This window comes from Rhopilema esculentum, chromosome 5 (genome assembly GCF_057945365.1).
Source record: "Rhopilema esculentum isolate cy_ngs chromosome 5, ASM5794536v1, whole genome shotgun sequence".
NCBI lineage: Eukaryota > Metazoa > Cnidaria > Scyphozoa > Rhizostomeae > Rhizostomatidae > Rhopilema > Rhopilema esculentum.
Window position 1 is genome coordinate 2,809,153 of NC_142819.1, and position 21,065 is coordinate 2,830,217.

At 36.4% G+C, this 21,065-nt stretch overlaps 2 protein-coding genes across 4 annotated transcripts in view; both read left to right on the forward strand.

Annotated features, from left to right (window-relative positions):
* LOC135689658 (kinesin-like protein KIF13A) overlaps positions 1-5,251 on the forward strand; it is a 42,804-nt gene extending 37,553 nt beyond the window's left edge. For all 3 annotated transcript variants that reach the window (XM_065206964.2, XM_065206966.2, XM_065206968.2), the window contains 5 exons: positions 518-775; positions 1,352-1,393; positions 1,774-1,848; positions 2,162-2,873; positions 3,224-5,251. In XM_065206964.2, the coding sequence (XP_065063036.2) occupies positions 518-775; positions 1,352-1,393; positions 1,774-1,848; positions 2,162-2,873; positions 3,224-3,330 (1,194 nt within the window). In that variant the 3' untranslated portion in view covers positions 3,331-5,251. The remainder of the gene's footprint in view (positions 1-517; positions 776-1,351; positions 1,394-1,773; positions 1,849-2,161; positions 2,874-3,223) is intronic.
* Positions 5,252-8,967: 3,716 nt separating this feature from the next.
* LOC135689657 (E3 ubiquitin-protein ligase PHF7) lies at positions 8,968-19,695 on the forward strand. Its single transcript, XM_089116321.1, has 8 exons — positions 8,968-9,102; positions 14,790-14,890; positions 15,543-15,644; positions 16,072-16,196; positions 16,680-16,848; positions 17,401-17,504; positions 18,480-18,593; positions 19,029-19,695. The coding sequence occupies exons 1-8, from the start codon at positions 9,087-9,089 to the stop codon at positions 19,693-19,695; spliced, it is 1,398 nt and encodes a 465-aa protein (XP_088972447.1). The 5' UTR covers positions 8,968-9,086.
* Positions 19,696-21,065: the final 1,370 nt, after the last annotated feature.

A 21,065-nucleotide genomic window follows, 5' to 3' on the forward strand; every position in this document is an offset into this window, starting at 1 on the left:
AGAATTAAGTAGCAATAGCTCTACCCCCAGTAGAGTCGTTGATTTAATTATTGTACTTTCCCTCGTTTCTTTTGTATTCTTCTATTGTTGTGTGTGCCATTTGAAGTTGCTACTTCATTGCATCATTTCCTTGGCAGCTACAGCAGCAATAGAGTATTTATATCCAGTACAAGTTGTTCTTGATTGTTATGAAAAAGGTTATAATATGGTTGCTCCGTACGTCAAAATTTGTTGCTGCCAAATCTTCATTTGAGTATTTTTGTTGTTGGTGTGAACATGAAATAAAATAATAGCCCTTTAATCGAATTTTGTGTATGGAATATACAATAGTACAGCCCTTTTATGTGTCCAAAAATTTCTTGTTTCTGAATTCTGTATATTTGAGAATCATGTGACTTACAGTTCTTTTCTGCGCGCTACAGGTGATCCTTACATTCAGCGATCATTCTTTATTGTATTGTATTGTATTTTCTTAATGGTATGGCATTAGATTAATGATTTTTTACCATCAAAATAGCAATCAGGCGAAGAAACCGAGGAGCGTCAAGACTTAGCCCGCAAGGCAGCCGATGCTATGACGTCAGAACAAGAAATATTCGACGGAGATGCCATTGAAAAGTACAATAAAGGTGTAACACGTGTAACGAATATTCTCAATTTGCACAAGCTGCGGCAAAGAGTTTTGCTGGAAGAGAAGCTAGCAACAGTTGGCCGATCTAATCAATCACTCAAGAAATATGCAAGCACGCCGAATTTGTTCAATGCAAATCGAACGGTATGTATTCATAATATATTTATCAAATATTTCACTACCAAGTATTTTGCAAGATGTCTAACTGTTGGGTAACATGTTAATGCCCTTTTTTAAGCCATAGTGAGGGGGAGCAGGACCTGAGCCACCAGGGAGAGTGCCCCTTTTTCTGAGACAGTCCCCAACTTTGAAATGCTTTCCACATCCCTGGCAGTAGTCAACAGTTTCTACAACTTGAAAGGACGTTATTTTACTCATTTTATTTTAATGAATTCTACGCAAAAGCTCCAATGGTCAAGTTGCTTTATTATATGGATGACGTTAATGCTATTCAGTTGCTAGTTGATTCTCAGAAATCATATTTTATAATGTGCTGCAATGCAACAGGTTTCCTGAGTCTACTACATTTTATCTTTAAGTTCTTATTGCCAATCACTTTTGTTCTTTCCAGAAAACCTCTATCTTTTTTCGTGCGCTGTTGATTTAATATAATGCAGCTGTTTGAAGTTCGTTTCCAATATTGTATTTGTATTTAAATCTTTCAAGTTTGATTTTGAAGAGATTTTTCTGATATTCTGCTTTTTACGTTCTGTTTTCTAGCAAAGTCTCACCAACCTGTTTAAAGCTTCAACCACTTTTGGAGTAAGTTGAAACTACTTTGTTGAGTTTTGTTTCTCAGTGCACGAGTTTGTGTTGTAACCCAAAGGAAGATTTATTTTTATTATGACGAGTTACCTTGTTCTTCCAATGCATAATGTTTCTCAAGGGATTTTAGCTTTAAACGATCTTTTAGGGACTTTTGTTTTGAGCGTCCTGCCGTTGCCTTTGATTCCCCCAAAATCTTTCTTCATTTTTTTGGTTCGAAAGCAGCGGCAATTTTCACGAGCAAGGTAACCAGGCTATGATAGCATCTTGTCTGAAGGCAATACCTTTGGAGCTAAATACGTTTCAATGTCGAGCAAAATAAAGTACATTTGTTCTTATCAAATGTTTGTTGATCGTTGTTAAAATTTCTTCTTTAGTCAAACTCTGAACTCGCTGAAAAAGACGAAGGTAAATCGACAGAAAAGGAAAGGAGAAATGAGCTAGAAGTCCCTGTAAGTTACTGAAAAGTGTAAAGATTGCATAAAGTATTATTATTTTCTAAGACACGTAATGTAAATTTATTTCTCACTTCGATAAACTATTGTGCTTGTAAGTTGATCTTGTTGAATTCATATTTAGCTAAATATTTGGAAATTTTCAGGTGCCATAGACCTTCCTCCACTTGATAATAACTTCAGACATGTCTTGCCAATTTTAAACAAGTCTTTTCATGAATTCACACAAGCTATAGCTATTCCCTGATTATTCAATTGCATGCATATTTATCATTTCCATCATTTTCTAATGTCTTGTGTATGCATACAGCTCGCTTCCAGATCAATGAACGCAGGAGAGGCTGTTGTTAGGCGGAATCGATCAGGGCCTCGTATTCCAGCGAACAGACACAGTTTCTATGGTTTTGAATCGACTAGCCTGATCCAGTCTCGCGAAATCGTGGCCGAGTCACCGCCAGCAAAACTTCGGCTACCAGACACGCAGTTCTTGAATACCAATAATTTGTCCAGTACGCCAGTTTCAAAAGTCCTGCACCCACTCATTGAGGATGATAGCCCAACATCCCCGTTTAAATCGCAAAAAGCTTTATTCGACAAAGATTTAGGAAAAGACGAGGCCGTTGAAATCTCTCAGAATAGCGTAGATTTGTCTTCTATTATTATTGAGGGACCAGATGATGATTTTGCAGAGAATGATATAAACGAACATAATTCAAATGAACGAGAAAGTGTTCAGTCGTCAGAGAACACGGAGCAGGACGTTAATGATAAAGATAAAAGTAGGAACAGTATTGAAATTAATTCGAATAAAAACGAACGTGTCGTAGCCGAGACAGCAGAGGAAGGTCAGTTATTGTCACGCGAGGAGGAGGAGAGTTTAGTAGAAGATGAGATGACGCAAGGCTTAAAAATCGGTGACAAGATCAATCTTGGCGGGGATAACACCGGTCAGGTGCGGTTCGTTGGAAAAACTGAGTTTGCAGATGGCATGTGGGCTGGAGTGGAATTAACCAGCCCGAATGGTGAGTCACTCTAGTTCTTATACATCTCCTGCATGCGTTGTTTTTTTTCTGCACGAAAACGAAGACTTGCATGTTAATACGATTATTTCTAGCTGACGTTTTTCTTAATCGTGTTGTCGTTGACATTATATTATATTATATTATATTATATTATATTATATTATATTATATTATATTATATTATATTATATTATATTATATTATATTATATTATATTATATTATATTATATTATATTATATTATATTATATTATATTATATTATATTATATTATATTATATTATATTATATTATATTATATTATATTATATTATATTAATGTGCACTTTTATTCAATCATATTTTTTTAGGTAAAAATGATGGCTCTGTCAATGGAGTGTCATATTTCAAATGCGATGACAAACATGGACTATTTATAAGACTCGAAAAACTAATGTCTCTAGTACATTCTAGATGAAGTAGTAAAATTATTAGTATCTTAATTTAAAATTTGTCAACTGTTTTAGCAAAAACGACTCTTTATTAGTGCAGGCAGTTTGGCTTTGCGCTTGATCCCCGGATAGTTTTATTCCTTCTAGAAAATAGTTTAAATTTGTAGTTTTATGTCAAACATGTGTCATTTTATGATAAATTATCGGCGATCTTAAACACCCAATAATTCCATCAAATTCAAATTAACAGAGTTTCTTCTGGTGTTGGCTGCAATGATATTATGACAATATAATGTTAATTAAATTAAATTTTTGATATTAAGCGTAATACATTTGCTAAATTACCAGGCATTACCAATATATTTTACACGGCACCTGAGTTACATTTAGCAGTTTCCATAAAATCTAACCCACCAGCTGACATAATTTGTTATGTGTTCCAAGTCTTCTGTATATGTTATAACCCATTGAAAGTATGCATATCGTTCGAATTAAAACATTTAGGTCTTATATTCAATTGCCTGCAAAATTATAGATAGGCTGCTATTATTTGTCCAAGAAAACATACTCTTTTATATTCCAAGATTTTTACGTATATTAAGTCTACAAAAGGCTACATGACTCTGCTGATAAATATTAAAGGGATGAGCATCTTTAAGTTTTTGCTTCAATGTGCGATAGGTCTTTTGGGTACATGCTGAAAATAGAAGGCGTTGTTTTGAAGTAGCATTTTTCTGTTGGATGGAATTCAATACAATTTTTGCTTGACATATTTGCAAAACCAGCTTTGTGCTTTTCATAGGGCTTTTTTAAAACCCAGAGATGCTTAGATGTTAACCTAATTCAAAACAATACCAGAAGGACAATGAAATTCAAAATAACACCAGAGTATAAATTGCTATTTGAAAGTAGCACCAAATTTAATGTGTTTTATCTTGGTTACTTGCAGTTACAGGCATTTGCGTAAATAATAGCCCCATTGGTACAAGTCCCTTCAACAACGCCAATGTAGACACGCCTTTTGATAAGAACACAATTCTCTAGCGAAACTATGGTTTTCGGATTTTTATAGTTCAACCTTAAACCTTATTCTGATATTTACTGTTTTAACCATCTATGTTATATTTCACTTTTAAGATATTAAGACGCACGCTTTTGTTTATATTACTGCAAATTTTTCAGCTTTACATTGTCGACAGCTTTTAAAACTTTTTTTAAGCGATTTTTTTCCATTAATGGTTTTCGTGTGTGATTTTAAATGCAAGGCACAGCTGACTTAAGGAAGGGAATAAAATAGTCTGTATTTTTTCAAGTTTAGTGCTCAGTTTTTCAAACATATTTTTGATTAAGAAATGGCCCTAAATGGTGCTTATTTTGAAAATAGTTATCGGTTGTAGCTACAGCGTATTGGATGTAACCGAACTGGAGATTTTAAACAGATGTCAAAATGAGATATCCACGTCACAATGTTGGATTTTTTTCAGTCTAAAATCCTAAAACACGTGGCTAAATAATTCCATAATTTAATTTCCAATAATATCATGATTAGCGTTGCGGAGCCTCTTCTAATGGATAAGAATATTAAGGTCGATATTGTGTTTGGTGTTGGATAATTTTAACCCTTTGTTCAGATTTTTGCAGAGTTTCGACATAGGATCTTATAGTGGCTGTTGATCAGTTTACAAATAACAAACGGCTTTGTTGTATCATTGGTTTTCTTACGAGAATCATACTTTGAGTATTCGTTGACTTGTAATTGTCAAATTTTTATACTAAAGTCGTATTTTAAATTGATTTCATTTTTGTCGTAATTGGATGATTTGAAATAAGTGAATGGCTGTTTATGCCTAGTGTCACAAATTGCTTGTGATGATTACGTCTTGAACAATGTTATTTGTGAAATCTTAACTATCATGAATGTAATAATAAAGTGATTTAATTGTAAAAGCTTTGTATCGAGTTCATTTTATCGTCATCTTCTTTGATTTAGATACGGAATGTTTCGATTGCAATGCCTGTGATCCTAAACAAAGGTCTGCAGAATGCCTCACTTGAACAATTTATGTATGTACGTCCAAAAATTATGGGAAGAATTTTCCTTGTGTCTGATATTTTTAGCCTCGGTCCCAGACCCCTAACATGAAAGTAGACCTCCACTTTCAAGTTAGGGGTCTGGAGCACAGGCTAATATTTTTGGGTACCTGATTTAACAATATACATTTTAATAATATTGGCTCAGCTACCACTTCTCGGCACTTTTTAGCTGATGATTTTGATCTGTAAAGTTTGTTTTGGATACTTTTAGGGGAAATTTGATAACTGCAGATGGACCTCCCCGCATATAAAAAGTTTGAGTTACTCCCCTGGGGAAGAATGGTTATCCTGTATCTGCCTTGGTTGAACCGTATATTGACATTGACTAGCGATGCAGTTCTGTGCTACTTATTCTGATACAGTGGAATCCCGATATAACGAACTCTGAAAAACCAGAAAATAGTTCGCTCTATCGGGAGTTCGTTAAACCGGGAGAAAACGTTTTTTAGGTCTTTTCGCAGTTCACGCCTAAAAACCTGCGATGGGCTTGTTTATGCTATCTCTAACTTCTGTGCACATTTAACTCCAAAAAACCAAGCTGAATTCAAATGTTACTAAAGATTAGTCATTTTAAATGAAAATCTTTATCTTCATCATATTATTTGGGACCAAGAGATTGACAAAGCTAGTATCACTTCACTTCTAGTTGGCGGCTGAATGACGTCTTCAGTTACTTCACATCCTTATTTGTCTTCTTCTGGTTCTCCATCTGGGTCTCTCAATAAATGTTTGTCGTCGCTCATTCTCATATGTAAAGAGGTATTCGTTATTGTCAACGTACTACTCATTTGCAGTAATTTCTGAAGCAATCAAATTTTCATCTTTTACTCTGAATCTATCAACCAGTGCTTGAAATGTATCATCGGTATGTTTTGCCGATTATAAACATGATTTCTCACCAGATTAAGTGATAAATGAACACGCAAAATGAATAAATAGAAATAACAGATGAAAAATTTATAAAAAGTTTGTTGTATCGAGAGTAATTATGATGAAGGGACCAGACATACCGGGAAGTTCGTTATACCGGGAAGTTCGTTATACCGGGAAGTTCGTTACACCGGGAAGTTCGTTTACCGAGAAGTTCGTTATATCCAGGGTTCGTTGTATCGGGATTCCAGTGTTTGAATTTTATTTTTAATGCTAAAAATCGTGTAAATAACAAAGAAATATTCATTATTGCTTTATGTAGGCATATGTTAATCGCGTTGAGTTCCTTCGTGATGCTTTTTTCAAGCAGGCCCGTTGGAAGCGGGGGAGCTAAGGGGCTGGGGCCCCCCAATAGTTATCGAACTGTAGCATGTTTCCTTTATAACAGTGTACTGAACGAGAAGAAATACAATGGGCACCCCTCCCCCCACCCCCCAATATGAATTTCGTTCCGATGGCACTGCAGAGGTGGCGCCAGAAATCTTCCGACAGAGGGGCTGGAGCTTCCGACAGGGGGGCTAAAATGACTAAAAAAGCAGTTTTCGTACGTTATTTTGTCAAAATTGCTCCGACAATAACCTAAAATTTCCTCCGATGGGGGAGTTAGATGCTTCCGACGGAGGGGCTGTAGCCTCCCCCAGTCCTCTCCTGGCGCCACCACTGTGGCACTGTGAAGGAAAGGTTTCTCTGAAAATTATGTACGGCAAATCCTCTATTTCACCAGTAACGTCCACGGCGTTTGTAAAATTCTTGCTATTTAACGGAGAGGCATTAGAGTATATCGTTGGTTTTCGGAAATGTTTTACTGAGAATTTCATGGAAATATAAGAAGTTGAAGAGAGAAGGTTCATTATATCTTGACTCTCTATGCCAGGGCCGCCGGAGCCAGGGGGGCCACGGGGGCACAGGCCCCCCTGTTTGCAAAAAGTATAACGAATGCCCCTTCTCGAAAAATATATTGCGTGTATTTTTCACTGCCAGATATTCTGCCTTTAGAAACTAAGTAAAATAACATAACTCTGGACGTTGTTGGAGGACCATTCACTGAAAATTCCTTAAATTTTTACTTGGGCTTGATGCAAGAAGCGCAAGCTCCTGTGATGAACAATATCAACTGCGAAGGAGACTGCCAGTTTCGCGAGAAAATTTCCCTAGTATGTCTTCAGCAACAAAATCATTAGTGAAAGGCCCGATCAAGTCTCCGGTGGGCACACTCAGTTGGTCCAATGTATATCGTGTGTGATCTTGAGTAAAAACTTGACCCCTATCTCTGATTCTGGGTTGAGTAAAATGTACCCTATTATGTGCCTTTACAAAAATTTTGTAACTTATTTCACTGAGAATATTTAAGCTTGAGCAGAGACTGCAAAGTTTGTTGTACTTCAATATGCCATTGATTTACCTAAAAAATTATCTGCATCATCATATCAGTAAATTCCTGCCCTTTTTGTGCTTCCTCTTACTGATTAAGAATGCAACCTAATTTTTAAGATTCTATGTCCCTGAATTTTAGCTTTTTCAAATTTTCGGAACTCACATGTTATACGTTTGACCAACTGACTCTGACTGAGCCGCCCAGATTAATTTTAAGGAGAGTTAAAAACTTGGTTCGTTCATAAGACTGATGAGATAAACCTAATCAATGTTACAAATTGAATTTGCTATGGCAGCGAAGAATGTGTCCGCACCTTCAGCCGATTGTGTGAAGATGACTTATCCATAAAATTTGTAGCTTATGAAAAATTTTATGGAGGCGAACAAATTTGTGTTTAAATGGGGATGGGAGGGTGCGAATACCAAGGGGGGCTAAATTTTTAAATATATATGTAAGAAAATTAAAATCATTATTCGAATGGGGCTGAAACTTTGTTTAGAAAGAGATAGGGACTGGAACTCGCTTTGAAGTACATAGAGACTAAGAATTCAAAAATTCCATTCAGTTCATATTTTGGGCTGGATTCGTTGGTATGTTGCAATAAATCTGAACATTTGTTGAGTATAATGCCCCTGCCACAAGTATGAAAGAAGGATGTGTGCCTGCTTCTTACCCAGGACCAAGTCCACTTACAATGCAAATTATAAGGAAAATAAGTACAGCGTATTGTAATAGAAGTATAAATCATACATGGAAGAGAGATTTACACTCTCAAAATGCTTTGAAGGCCATGAGATGGGAAGCTATACAATTAATCATAATTAAGAGTACGTGGTCTCTAAATGGAGTACATAGCCATGTCTGATTTCAGCAAAGATAAATTTCACTATATCCAACGTATGTAATTATTTTTATAAATGACTAAATTACCGTGAGGTCTGTACCATTTTGGCCCTTACTAAAGTTTCGGGAAAAAAATATTCGTGCCCTTTTTATTCGTTTTGGCCCCCCCTGTTCAAACCTGCGTCCGGCGGCCCTGTCTGCTGCTTATAAAGGAAAAATTCATGTACTGATGAAAACCCCACTAAAAGCCCTGGACATTTTTATAGAGAGCCTTAATAAAGAGAGTTTGTGGATAAAGGGGGCACTAAAGAGGACATGGGCATTAACAATCACCTTTCTATTCGACAAATTCGTCGTTGTGAGAACGCTACCCCAACCGCACCTCTTGTACCACTGCGGTGGTGCAATTTGAAAAATCAACCGAGTAGAATCGATCGCTAGCCTTTCTGGCACGCGAAAGTTCCTCCATGACTTAATAACAAAAAAACTGATAAAAGTCTCGCAAGAACTTTAGCAACGGCATCGATCGTGTTATTTGTAATGGAGGTTGATGCAGGTAAGTTCTTTGTGAAATATCTTCATGCTAAACAAGGGTTCCTGTTGCCCCTTGGCCAGAACTCGTTCATACTAGGCCATACATTTTGGAAACAATAAACGAGAGATTGGTATAATATTAATACTATTCATGATACTCCTTCAGTTACAGACATGCTAAAAAATGAATAGAGTTGGTGAGGTTACTGTTTGCTTATAAAGAGAGTCTGGTTAACAAATTTCTGATTTTCCACCAGAGATTTTCCATTGGGTTTAACAAAAGGCAACATCGGTCCTGTCAAGAATTAGGCAGGGGAAATGCCAATACCACAGAAAAATGCAGGAGAAACACAATTGGATTTAGCAATAAGTATAGATTGCTAATGTAAATCATTAGAGTTTGAAAATGTGTAAAGCAAATAAAGACAGAATACAATCATAGTAAGAGCTTGCTGCATGTTATTTTCCAAATGAAAGGGCCAATGGCATAGCAAAAGGGAGGCACAAGGGGGCAGATGCCCCCCAATGGCAAAAGTCTCTTTGAAAGTGCACTTTCTGTCATTCAATGGGGTTTTGACCAGGGGCAGATCTAAGCAAAAATGATTGGGTGGTGTTAGACACTAATTTTGATGCCACACCCTTCAGGTCACTGGTAAATTATGGAAACGCCCATTTTTAAAATTCCGTTTTTAACCTTAAGATAAAGATGATAAGAAGCAGAGGCGTAGCCAGGTTTGGAAGATTGGAGGGGCAACGAGGAAAAATTCACACCGTTAAGAATTTAGGAAATTACCCCACTTTGCAAAAGCGTTTGGAAAAACTATGGCCTTTTTACTTGGCAATTTCGCTTTATACAACATCATATCTGGCTTTTTGTAGCTGACCCCAATCTACAACTGCCTATTTCCTTGACAATTCATCAAACGCTTACATTCTGAATTGTGTAAGGCAAGGACGCACTACATGTAAAAACTGATTCTCCACAGTTTTAATCAAATATCTAAAAATAACAAACACGATTAAAATGTTTTAAACTAATTCTTTTCTCCTTGGAGCAAAATCCCCGACAAGCATTTCAGAATCCAATTTTTTTAAGGATTGAAGCGCTTTAGCATTTTAGTTTCTATTTTATCGAGATTGTCTAAAGAAATAAGCCCTTCAGATAAGCTTGAAATACAATTCAGAATATTTCTTACAGTTGTTGCAGTCTTTAAAAACATTTTAACATTGTTCGAATTATAAAGTCCCCTTTAAGGTACTAATTCTATTGCAAATTTGCATTTTTCTCAGACACCGACTTTCTGAGCGGCCGCTCCCCTTGCCTCCCCTCGCTACACTACTGATAAGAAGATAAATACTGATATTATGGAGATAAATAAAGTAGAATCTTGGCGTTAATTTGTTACTGCTGACTACCAAAAAATGGTTTTTTCCGAATGGAACCAAACTTACCGAAGGAAACACTCCCTACACCCCCTGCTAAGTCCATTCCTGGTTTTGACCCCCCCATTTTCCTTGGCTCAACTCAATCTTGTCCCCTGAAACTTGCCACCCTGGCTACATTACTGAATAGGGCCAGCAAAGAAATTTTGTTTAAAATAGCACTCCTATATTTTTAAAAAAACCGAGTCCAAACAGACTATTATTATCTAAATGTTAAATGGCAAATTGATGATAAAAATATAAAGAATTTTTCCCATAAACTACATGGCCTTTTATATCTCTTCTTACTGCAGCATATAGAGATGTCGCTTATAGGTTTGCAGCTTCGAATGGCCCTGATCTTATTTTTATTTGTGACCTACAGATTTGAAAATTGTTGTTTCAGCACCTTGACATATGAGATGGGTCTTATGTCTTGCTGTGTATCCTCTCTGTATGTGTTGCTGATTGCTGCTTTTGGCCGGTTATTACATATTTTGTAATTTTTGGACTTCTTATAAAGGCCCCCCCCCCATGGAGTGCAGCAATTATCTCTTTTAAGAAACACACCTTGCAGCACTTTATTTGTAAATTTATAGCAGCCTGGACGTCTGGTATTTTCTCTAACAGTTTTCATAAGCCAACTCTGTGCATGGAAAAACAATCATAATGCAATGAAATATTGATAAGAGTGTCTAAATAACAGCCATTCCATAGTGACTCGCGTGACAGAGTCACACACATATTTAGTTGTCTATTAAAGTCAGAATTATTTTCCAAAGCTTGTGATACAATAATAGAATCCCTTTGAGCCATTCTTTATCTTGGCAATGTTTTTTTCCAAAAAAACTTGCTCATCTCTGCAATTTTTTTGTTCATCTGGTGTGACTCGTGTGACCATCACATTTTTAAAGTCTTTACTTGCAGTTGCCTATCTTACTTTATCTGAGAAATTTTAAAACCTTTATGAAGAAGCTTTTTAAAAGATTGCCCCTACTCATTGAGTCACCATATGAATATAAAATTTCAATTGAAGTATTTTTGCTTTTTGAAATAACAAGACCAATGCAATGTGACTCGTGTGACCCACAAATGTGACTCGCGTGACAAGTGAGAGTTAACTAAAGGAAACTCAGCTCAAATCAGTTTCTGGAAGTGTAACATGAAAATCAGAACTTTTTAACAGAACTAAATGATACATAAAGGCCATCAAATCAATAGCTTGGCAAATCTGGTATTTTAAAAATTATTTTTCAGTTTTCATGAAACTTATCAAAGGCTTCCTTTATTTTTGCAAATTCTTGCTCTGTCAACTTTACTGTTGAGCACCTCGATGATGAAACTGGCATAGGGGCATCAACTTTTACAATGATATCAGAAACACAGACTGACTCAATATCATTTGTTATCTTGAAATTGTTTGCATCAGCTGAAGTCTGATGTAGGAATTCCATTGTGACATCATCATTTGAGTCAATTCTCACTGCATGCCCCAGAAACCAATAGTCTGTTGGCTCCCAGTAAACAGCATACCAATGACCTATATTGGGTTCAATCAATTTGGGAAATGATTTGTCTCCACCTTCATAGCTTTCTAGTATTTTCTCAACTTCATTGGCACTGGCAGATGATTCTGTGCTATAAGCCTTTGTAACAAGCTGCATTTCTTCATTATATTTTATATAATGGTACCCTGATATCCCCTTTATTGATTCTGCAGCACTAAATACATCTTTTAGGTGAAGAGACTCTTCCTTTGCATAAATGTCTGCTGTAGATATGAAAGTTACACCAATCCCTGAACCTTCTACTGCTTGACAGAATTCCTTTGCATTGTTGACAGAGCACTGTCTTGTTTTAACTCTTTCCATTGCAAGTCGCTTCAAGCATCCCCCAATACCATCAACTGGTCCCTTGCCATGGCTAGTAGCACTAAAGTTCCAAGAAAGTGGTAGATTATGCTTGGTTGACAACATCTTCATTCCTTCCATCACAAATTTATTCTTAAATTGACTGGTGGGCCCATCAGTCCAAATGCGAAGCTCCTCAATGTCAGGTGGGAAATTTTCCAAAATTTCATCAAGAAATATTACCACAGATGTTTTGGTATGTTCCATGTAATCACTGACAAAGACATGGGACACAATTTTTCCTTTCAACCAGGAAACAGTTGTGAATAATGTCACCTGATTTTGATTCCAATGGGCTGACTGAACCTCATCTTGTGCAAAGCATGAGTAATTTTCAGCAAAGTCCATTTGCAAGACTGCAATTTTGCTATCTTTATTCGAGGCAAGCTCCTTGTCAGACTGGTAGCTCTTTGCCTGCTGTCGCTTTATGTGGCAGTGATGCAAGAATTTGGTGGACATTAAGGCAATGTGTTCATACAAATCTTTTACCTTACTACTCATCTCAAGTTTGGCAATCCTTCCACCATGTTCTTGCCACTGCATCCATTTTGCTTTTTCATCTTCAATGACAGAGGGTAACACATACCTTGCTTCAAAGCCACACCTATCATGACTGCATTTTCCAAACCAACATAAGTCACTATCTGGATCAACCAAACATGATGCAGAGAAATCCTTCGAATAACATGGAATTTCAGCAACATGGCTGTTAATTGCACTTAAGGCAAGTATCATATTCTCGTGGTAAATGCAGGTGCAGACATTTGAGGGGGTTTGTGAGCTAAGGAGAACATTAGGTGGTCTAAGTTCTGCAAACTTACTCAATCCTATTTTAACCTCAGGATTTTCTTCCTTGAAAATCCCATGTGCTTCTTTGATGCTCATATACATGTGTCTTTTTTGCATTTTTATCTTCCCATTTTCAAATCTAACTGTTATCACATCTCTTTTTCCCGGTGACATCCTGCTGATGTCTTCACGAACATAAAAGTTCTTTACTGATGAAATTATCTCTGACTTAAGAGTTAGCAGATGTTTACTTGGGAGATTCTGCTCTACAGGATCCTTTAATTCATTAGCCAGCCTCCTGATCACTGATACTCTTTTCCTTGGGCTGGAAGGTAAAGCATTTTTAACAAAATTAACAGCTCTACTAAGGGAGCTAATGCGTCTGTACCCTCCTGGGCTCCTTTGATTAGTTGGAGTCAACCTTCCTGTTATTTTTTTGCGACTTTTCTGTTTTCTGAGTCTGTCTTTTTTTCTTTTTTCTTCAAGTAGTTCTTTCCTCCTGCCAAGATCTTCAGCCACAATCTTTATCATCTCTTTAGCTCTGTATTTTCGACTGTATGCAGCATTTTTTGCCTTATAATCATCATACTTGTTCTCCCTACGTAGCTTCTCTCTTCTTCTTTTCTGTCTCTCAGCAGCACTCATTCGCTTTTTTGTTTCTTTGTTGTTTGGAGCCATTTGCATCAAAATGGATGTTGAACACAAACCACAACCATTCAAGAGAAGAACTCTCTCAAGCCTGTAAGATAACCAAACCTACCAAGCATGCCATGCCAGATTTGGTGTTTTCCCATTTCCATGGTTACCAACATGGAAAAGAGATTTACAGCCTCATTTGCATAAGAAACTAGTATTCTTCCATATCATTGAGTATTATTCATGTCTATAACTGATATCTGGTACCCAAGTAAAGAAATTAATTCCTTGACATTGTCTAGACCTAAATCCAACCTGTTAGTCTAATGTGACCGATGTATTGTGACTCGCGTGACAAAACTTGAGGGTGATTTTTTGTGAAAATTACTGGGCTGATCAATTTCAGTTTCTAGGTCAGCATGGAATTTCATTTGAAAGCCAAACTAAGCTCCAATTAATGAAACAAGAATTAAAGGGAGACAAATGAGAGTACTTTTATTAAGAAAATTGTGACTCGTGTGACCATTCAGAGAGGGTCTTTTCAGTGTGGCATTACATAATTATTCATTACTTAAAAAAATTTTTTTGACTGCATAGACATTCTCTCATATAAAAGGAACTAACAAACATGAAAATAACAACAAAATCTCATTTATGTCAATAATGAGAGCTTTTTTTTTAAAATGGTACAAGTGTCTATCAATGACCTTTAGCAATAGTAAGGTCAGGTATAACCATAGCCACGCCCATTATCAGCAATTTTCGGGAAATGAAATCATAAATATGCTTAAGCAAGGTATTTTACCACTAAGAAATCAACTTTTCACATTCAAATTCCAAAATATTTTTTTTCATCAATATGTGTCATTTCTATGGAATGGCTGATAACAGCAATTGTACTTCAAATTATGCATCTCACTTTCTCCCTATTTTTGTGTTGTTTCTGTTTTAGAAAAAAAGTTGTGTGTATTTTGCTTCAAACCTCCAAACCCTGTTTATGGAAAATTTTTCTCAGATCAAGAGTCAAATTTATCTGTCCATCAGTATTGTTTGGTGAGTTTATCTTGTCACTTTATTTCCATAAGAGTTATCTCTTCTTGTTCTGTGGAAAGGGATTTGACTGTGAAAAGTTACAAAAGATGTAAATAATTACATCTTTAGCAATTTTTGCAGTCAAATCCCTCAAACTTTATAAAAGCATGCCAGAGCAGGTGGGCTAGAGGGCTAGCGGTATCAAAGGTAATGGAAAAAATTACCACAAAAGTTTGCCAATCCGTGCATCAATTTAAAAAGGTTTATCCAAAGGCTATGGGTAAAGAAGCTTGAAGCTGAATAAGTTTTAGATGATTACTCAAAATTAGAGGTAAAGAATTTTACCTTTAATGTGATTACGAAACGTTTTCAAATGCCCCAACAAGGTTGTTAATTGAATATGTTTCCTTTTCCATCACATGCATGCAGCCCATGCCCTGGCTCCTTGGGTCACCAAGAAATATTTTGTTGGCACAGGTACCCAAGTTCCATTTGCCGACATCCTTTGCAATATTTTTCCTGCCATCAGACCACCAAACAAAATACATTACTCAGCCCTCTCCTTTAACCTCCATAGATATTAGACAAAATTGAGATCTGAACCATTTCTAAATTGATCAGCTACTATTATGCACTGTATCATGAATTTTTAAAATGTGGTTTTTTTCTTCAGTTTTTTGCATCAGGTTTGGCACAAAATGGAGATGATCATGAAGGCTTCGATGGTTTTTTGATAAATGATATAATAAAAGAAGTGAGACGTGGCAAGCGTCTGGTAGGTTATCTCTTTATGGATTTTCAGATTTTAAGCTGTCATGAATTTTTGCTTGCATCAAAATGGAATAAACTATGGAAAAGTACAAAGAAAATCTTTCATACACCATAATCTAAATGCAAAATTTATTATTTTTGTTCAATGAACTTTGAAGAAATTTGGTAAGCAAAGCTAGTGACTAATGTTGTCAGTACCATTAATGACAATTTTCACCCTCCTTTTCTTCATGGCTAGCATTCATTGGTTTTGGAATCTAAAGCTGAAAGTTGTATTTATGAAGATCAATCACTTCTATGTGATTGTGACAATGGAAAACTTTTATAATTATTGTTTTTGTTTCCTGACAATGCCTGATTTCCTAAGAAAACATGAAATCCAAAACGTTGTTTCAAAAATAATGATTTTAGATATTCTTTTCTTTCTCAAGACATGCGCATTTTGCAAAGACAAAGGTGCAACGGTCGGATGTTCTGTTCTCACTTGCAAAGTCAAATACCACTATCCTTGTGGCCCATCAAATGGAACACTTGAACAGTTCTGTGGTTGTTTCGAGTAAGATGAGTTTAGTTTTTGTTTTTGCTTCACGTATAAATGTAAAACATTGATAAAATGTTCAATGGTATATTTCTGAAAGTATTTGGCCCTAACTGCTTTAAGGAGATGAAATCTTAACAATAAGACGTTTTTCTGGCTTTTCGCTGTAAATTGTAAGATATGAGAGAACCTTTAATCAGTCCATGTTTTGTTTTTCTTAATTGCTGAATTGATAAAAAGTATTTGTTGGACCATACAAACACAATGCATGAAACGTATGAATTGTATAGTTTTTTTAATCATTTAGCACCACCACCCCCCTCCCCCCCTCCCCCCTTCCCTTCCCCCTGGCAGCTGGTTTTTAGAGCAAACTTTCAACTCACAGTACATTAGTTCTTTTCACAATTTCTTTAAGGGATGAGAGTGCAGACGCTTTATAGCTGATGGTTTTTAATACTTAACTTGATCTAATTATTTTTTACACCCTTTTTGACATTTCAGTGCCTTCTGTAAAGATCACAAGCCCATCCAGAAAGTACCAAGAAAGAGTATAGTGACGCGCATGAGCTGTGCGATATGTCTAGAGAAGGACTTGAATGATGATGTGGTTGGTGGTTTTCTAAAAGGACCATGTTGCAAAGATAGTTTTTTTCACAGAGATTGCTTACAGGTTTGTTTTATTTCATTCTAGTTGTCCCATCTGCATCTTCTGCTTTTTCTTTTACACAGCCATCACAAGCAGCTGCCTAAACCACCCGATTTCATACACAGCCAGACATCTTGTATGACAAAACCCTTTAAGATCAGACCTCTGACCTTTAATGATTGTTCTGTCACGTATTAAATCCCTTTTCACGCATGCTCCCTTTGTTAAGACTATTGCTAGTCAATTCCAAAAATTCAGTACCCTTACCTACACCAATTTTTTTCAGAAAGAATGAATCCGATTCCCAGGTTTTTGGCATAGAAAAGAGTACCTATCTAGTGTTACACCCTAAGTTGCTGTAATTTGAAATAAAGATATTTTTCCGTGCAGATCTACATTATTTTTCACCACAGTTGGCTCTTGCGCAATCAGCATGCTTTGCATTAGCTGTTTTCTAACGCGAGGAGAAATTGATTATATTTTCATGCAGTGCGATATTAGGCCGGCTTTGACATATATTTGCAAAGCATGCCTGTTGCGCAATAGCCTTTAATCGGTATATTTCCTATTTTTAAGAAATACGCCTTGTCCAGCGGATACTTCTTTCGATGTCCAACTTGCAATAATGAAAAGGAATTCCTAACAGAGATGAAAATTTATGGTATCTACATCCCTGAAAGGTAAATGAGCTGCTTCTTTTTTTTAATATTCCGTTTATTGCCCTGGTCCTGACTAGTGAAAGCTCTCATATCCAAAGCGAGTTTCATCCTCAGGTGCACATAATTTGACGGCACAAATAACTGCTATTCCACCAGAACATTTCACAACAAAACCAAGTAAAGACAATCCAAATTTGTGAAACTCGAAATTGGCACGTGATACGTATATAGATGTCACCGTGTAAAGGGTAGCCAGGGCTCATTAATAATATTTTGTGCCTGCGAGCGCAAAGCTGAGTAAAAATGTGCCTGCAAGTAAAATAGGGAGCAATTTATAATCATAAATTGCACCCTATAAATTGAGAACCTCCCTGTTACGCTCAGTGCTGCTACACCAACTTACGTTTGTCAAAAGCATATACCTTATCAATATCATCATTAACTACATGTAACTACATGCAAAACTGAACAGTTGACATAATAAATGCTACCAGTTTTTATCTACGGGTTGTTTCGGATTGTCAAGTAGCCCTATCGTTGTTATCGATTTCATCAAATAAAGACATCTTCAGTAAAAACGCTTCTCCATATCTTAAAAGCTTCACTTAAAAGCTTCATGCACGAGAGAGTTTTACAAATGATATTACTCTGATTACTCTGAGAGAAAGCGATACAATAGTTGTTAATGATATCTTCCACCATGAGATAAGAGAGGAAAAGAAACAAACAGCAAACTTGATTTTGAGAATCAAATGGCGCCTTTAGAATAAGGACCTTCTGTGGCAAACTGTTTCAATGACAAAAAAGATGCTTAAAGAAAACACGACTGTAATACAATAAAGGTAAATAAAAATCGATTCAGAAATGTGCCTGCAGAAATTCCTGAGAATGAACTTTGTGCCTGCAGCGCAGATTTATGAGGTCTGAAGGTAGCATATATTGTAAAATCTTTTTGCACTCAATTGTTTAAATTTTTCTCTTATTCCTTTGTTTTAGAGATGCTCTTTGGGAAGATGGAGTCACTTATGCGGATCTTCTAGAAGTGAACCGTCGTTGTGATAGCAGACATTGTTACTGCCCGAAAGGAAGGCAGCATTTTGGTCAATGGGGGTTGGTATCTTTTGCTTTTGTGTACAGCTAAAAGTAGTGTATCATTTTATTCGTATAATAGCTATGCATGTTCTTCAAGGCTCCTTACTGGGCCCTTTACTAGGTCTTTCTTTTAAAAGGAGCTTCAACAGGTAAAAACGTTTGATGACTGCACATCGGAGTCCAGCATAGTGTTTATATTTCCTTCGGACAATACTCAAAGCTTTTAAAACAATCCCTAGAAAAATAGTGGAAAGAAGACCAGTTTCAGACATAGCGCTTTAATTACCATTATTTCCATTGGCCTTCCTTCCTTTCTTCAAACGCGATTTCGCAATTTTTTCTGGGCTTTTCTCACTTCATAGAATAAGCGTATCATTTTTCTGAAGCGTTCTAGTTGACCCCTTCTGGTAGATGTACGGATCCGCTTCCCTTACATTTTGTTTTACTTTTTAGGCGTTGGAAGTTATTTCGTTGTGAGATATGTGGGCACTCAGCTATTCACAAATACTGTGGCGATTCTCTTGAAATGCATATGTATCCATATAAATGTGACATTTGCCTTCTTGTGGAAAACAAGGGGAAGTTCGGAGATATGATCGAAAGTCACACTAAGAAATGTTTTGTTCGGTTGACAGATATTATGACGGATAAGGAAAAAAGCGAATTTAGGTGCGAAGGAACTTTAGTGGGCGGGAGCAACTCTTTCTCTAAGTTGTCTCGCTCACATAGTAGAAAGCCTCGAAAGAAAAGTCTGAATGTTCTCGACGCTGGCAATAATTTAAACTTTGGGAAAACAGTTAAAAGAAAGTCTCCAAAAGCAAGACGACTCAAGCAGACGGCCGGGTTGAATAAAGAATGCGATGAAATGAGATCGATATTCCGCAAAAGTATTGATTTTCATAAAGGTTTTGAAGAATCCGCTAACGAGTCACGAGGTTCTTTAGGACTGTATCCGAAACACAATCTAAACTGCAAGGCATTATCAATGTCAAACAACAGTCGACAGGCCAAGTACCCTCGTTTTCAATGCGAGGGTTTGAAAGAGAACCAGCCCTCTGACACTGTGCGATTGAAATGTGCCCTTCATAAATACATAGAACATAGGCTTTCACTAGTATAGTATTTTTATTGACTGTTTCGATGCACAATTGTAATGCCATTTATTCACCCTTTATATAGAAGCGCCATGGTATCATTTAAGATCAATTGTGTTATATAGGCCATAAATTCCTATTGAAGCCAGGTAGATAATTTCATAACTGATTTGCAGTATTAGCTTAACTATTGTTATCAAAATTAGCAAAAGTACGAGTTACCAAGGCCTGTTATCGTATATAGAAGCCAATTAGTTTCAAAGTTTTCACGCTATTTAAAATGTTTTCACTGCTTTTTGTGGTTACAGAAAAATTAAACCCTACATTATATCTGATGGCATATGTCAATTATCCAAGCCAACTTCTTCTTGGCACAGTTTTTTCTGTCTTTTTTATGAAATTTTAAATAGGTACCCGTGTGCCAAGGTTTTCACCATTAACATGCAGATTTTACCTATGTCTCTTTGTCATCTCATCTGTCACTATGAACTCTTTGTCTGAAGCTTTTTTTATTTAAGCAAAAGCCCTTTTCATACCTAATTTTAAATTTCAGCAAGCCCTTTGGAAATTGAATCAAGCATTTAGCTGCCACCCCTAGATCCTTAGAATGCTGCGAAACCCTTGGCAAACACCTTTATCATCGTATAGGTGATGGTTAGCCAAGCAACCAGGAAGGATGTTAAAAGTTGTTTCCCCTTAAGATAATACTTCAGCCGTTAAAAATTGTAATTTAGAGTTTTCTGCTTCTCAGATTTTCAGGATTAAGGTAGAGTAAATCACCGGGTGTATTAGAATGAATAATCAAAACGATGTGTTTCATCAAGCTGTAAGTAGCTGAGTTGCTATCGGATGGAATTTGTACATTTGTGGCACAATATCGTTTACTGGTCACCTTTTTTACTGCACTTGTATGATAATATAGCTTTTACCATTTAATTTATGTCAGATGCCTTTTGTATCATATGTTATCTTTGAAATTGACAACGCTGTATAATTTTTCAATCTGTTTATCACCTCTTATCATCGTAGTCTGGACGCAGGCTACTCTTATCGCTAATTTCAGTTGAAGTACTGCGGCGAATGTAACTATGGTATGAGGCATCTTGGCGCAAAAAATGTTTCCTCTAAAAAGCTGCCTCGCTTAATGTTTTAATAGTTTAGACATTTCTGTTAATTCTATGAATTGTTGTTTGAAGACAACTTGTTACGTACCCTCAAACTTTCGTCCCAGATCCCTTACTATACTGACAATACAATGAAAAGAAAAGACGTGATTCCTGTAGTGTACCAGGTCAGCTCTTATTTTCCTCCTTGTATCTTGTTCCTTGGATATTTGATAAACTAGATTACAATTACCCGTTCTAAAGTTACCAAATTGAATCGTCTTTACCTCGGA

Coding starts and splice junctions, on each gene's coding strand:
- LOC135689657 (XM_089116321.1), top strand. Junction 15,645..16,071: donor TGAGACGTGGCAAGCGTCTG/GTAGGTTATCTC, acceptor TTCTTTCTCAAG/ACATGCGCATTTTGCAAAGA. Junction 17,505..18,479: donor GGTATCTACATCCCTGAAAG/GTAAATGAGCTG, acceptor CCTTTGTTTTAG/AGATGCTCTTTGGGAAGATG.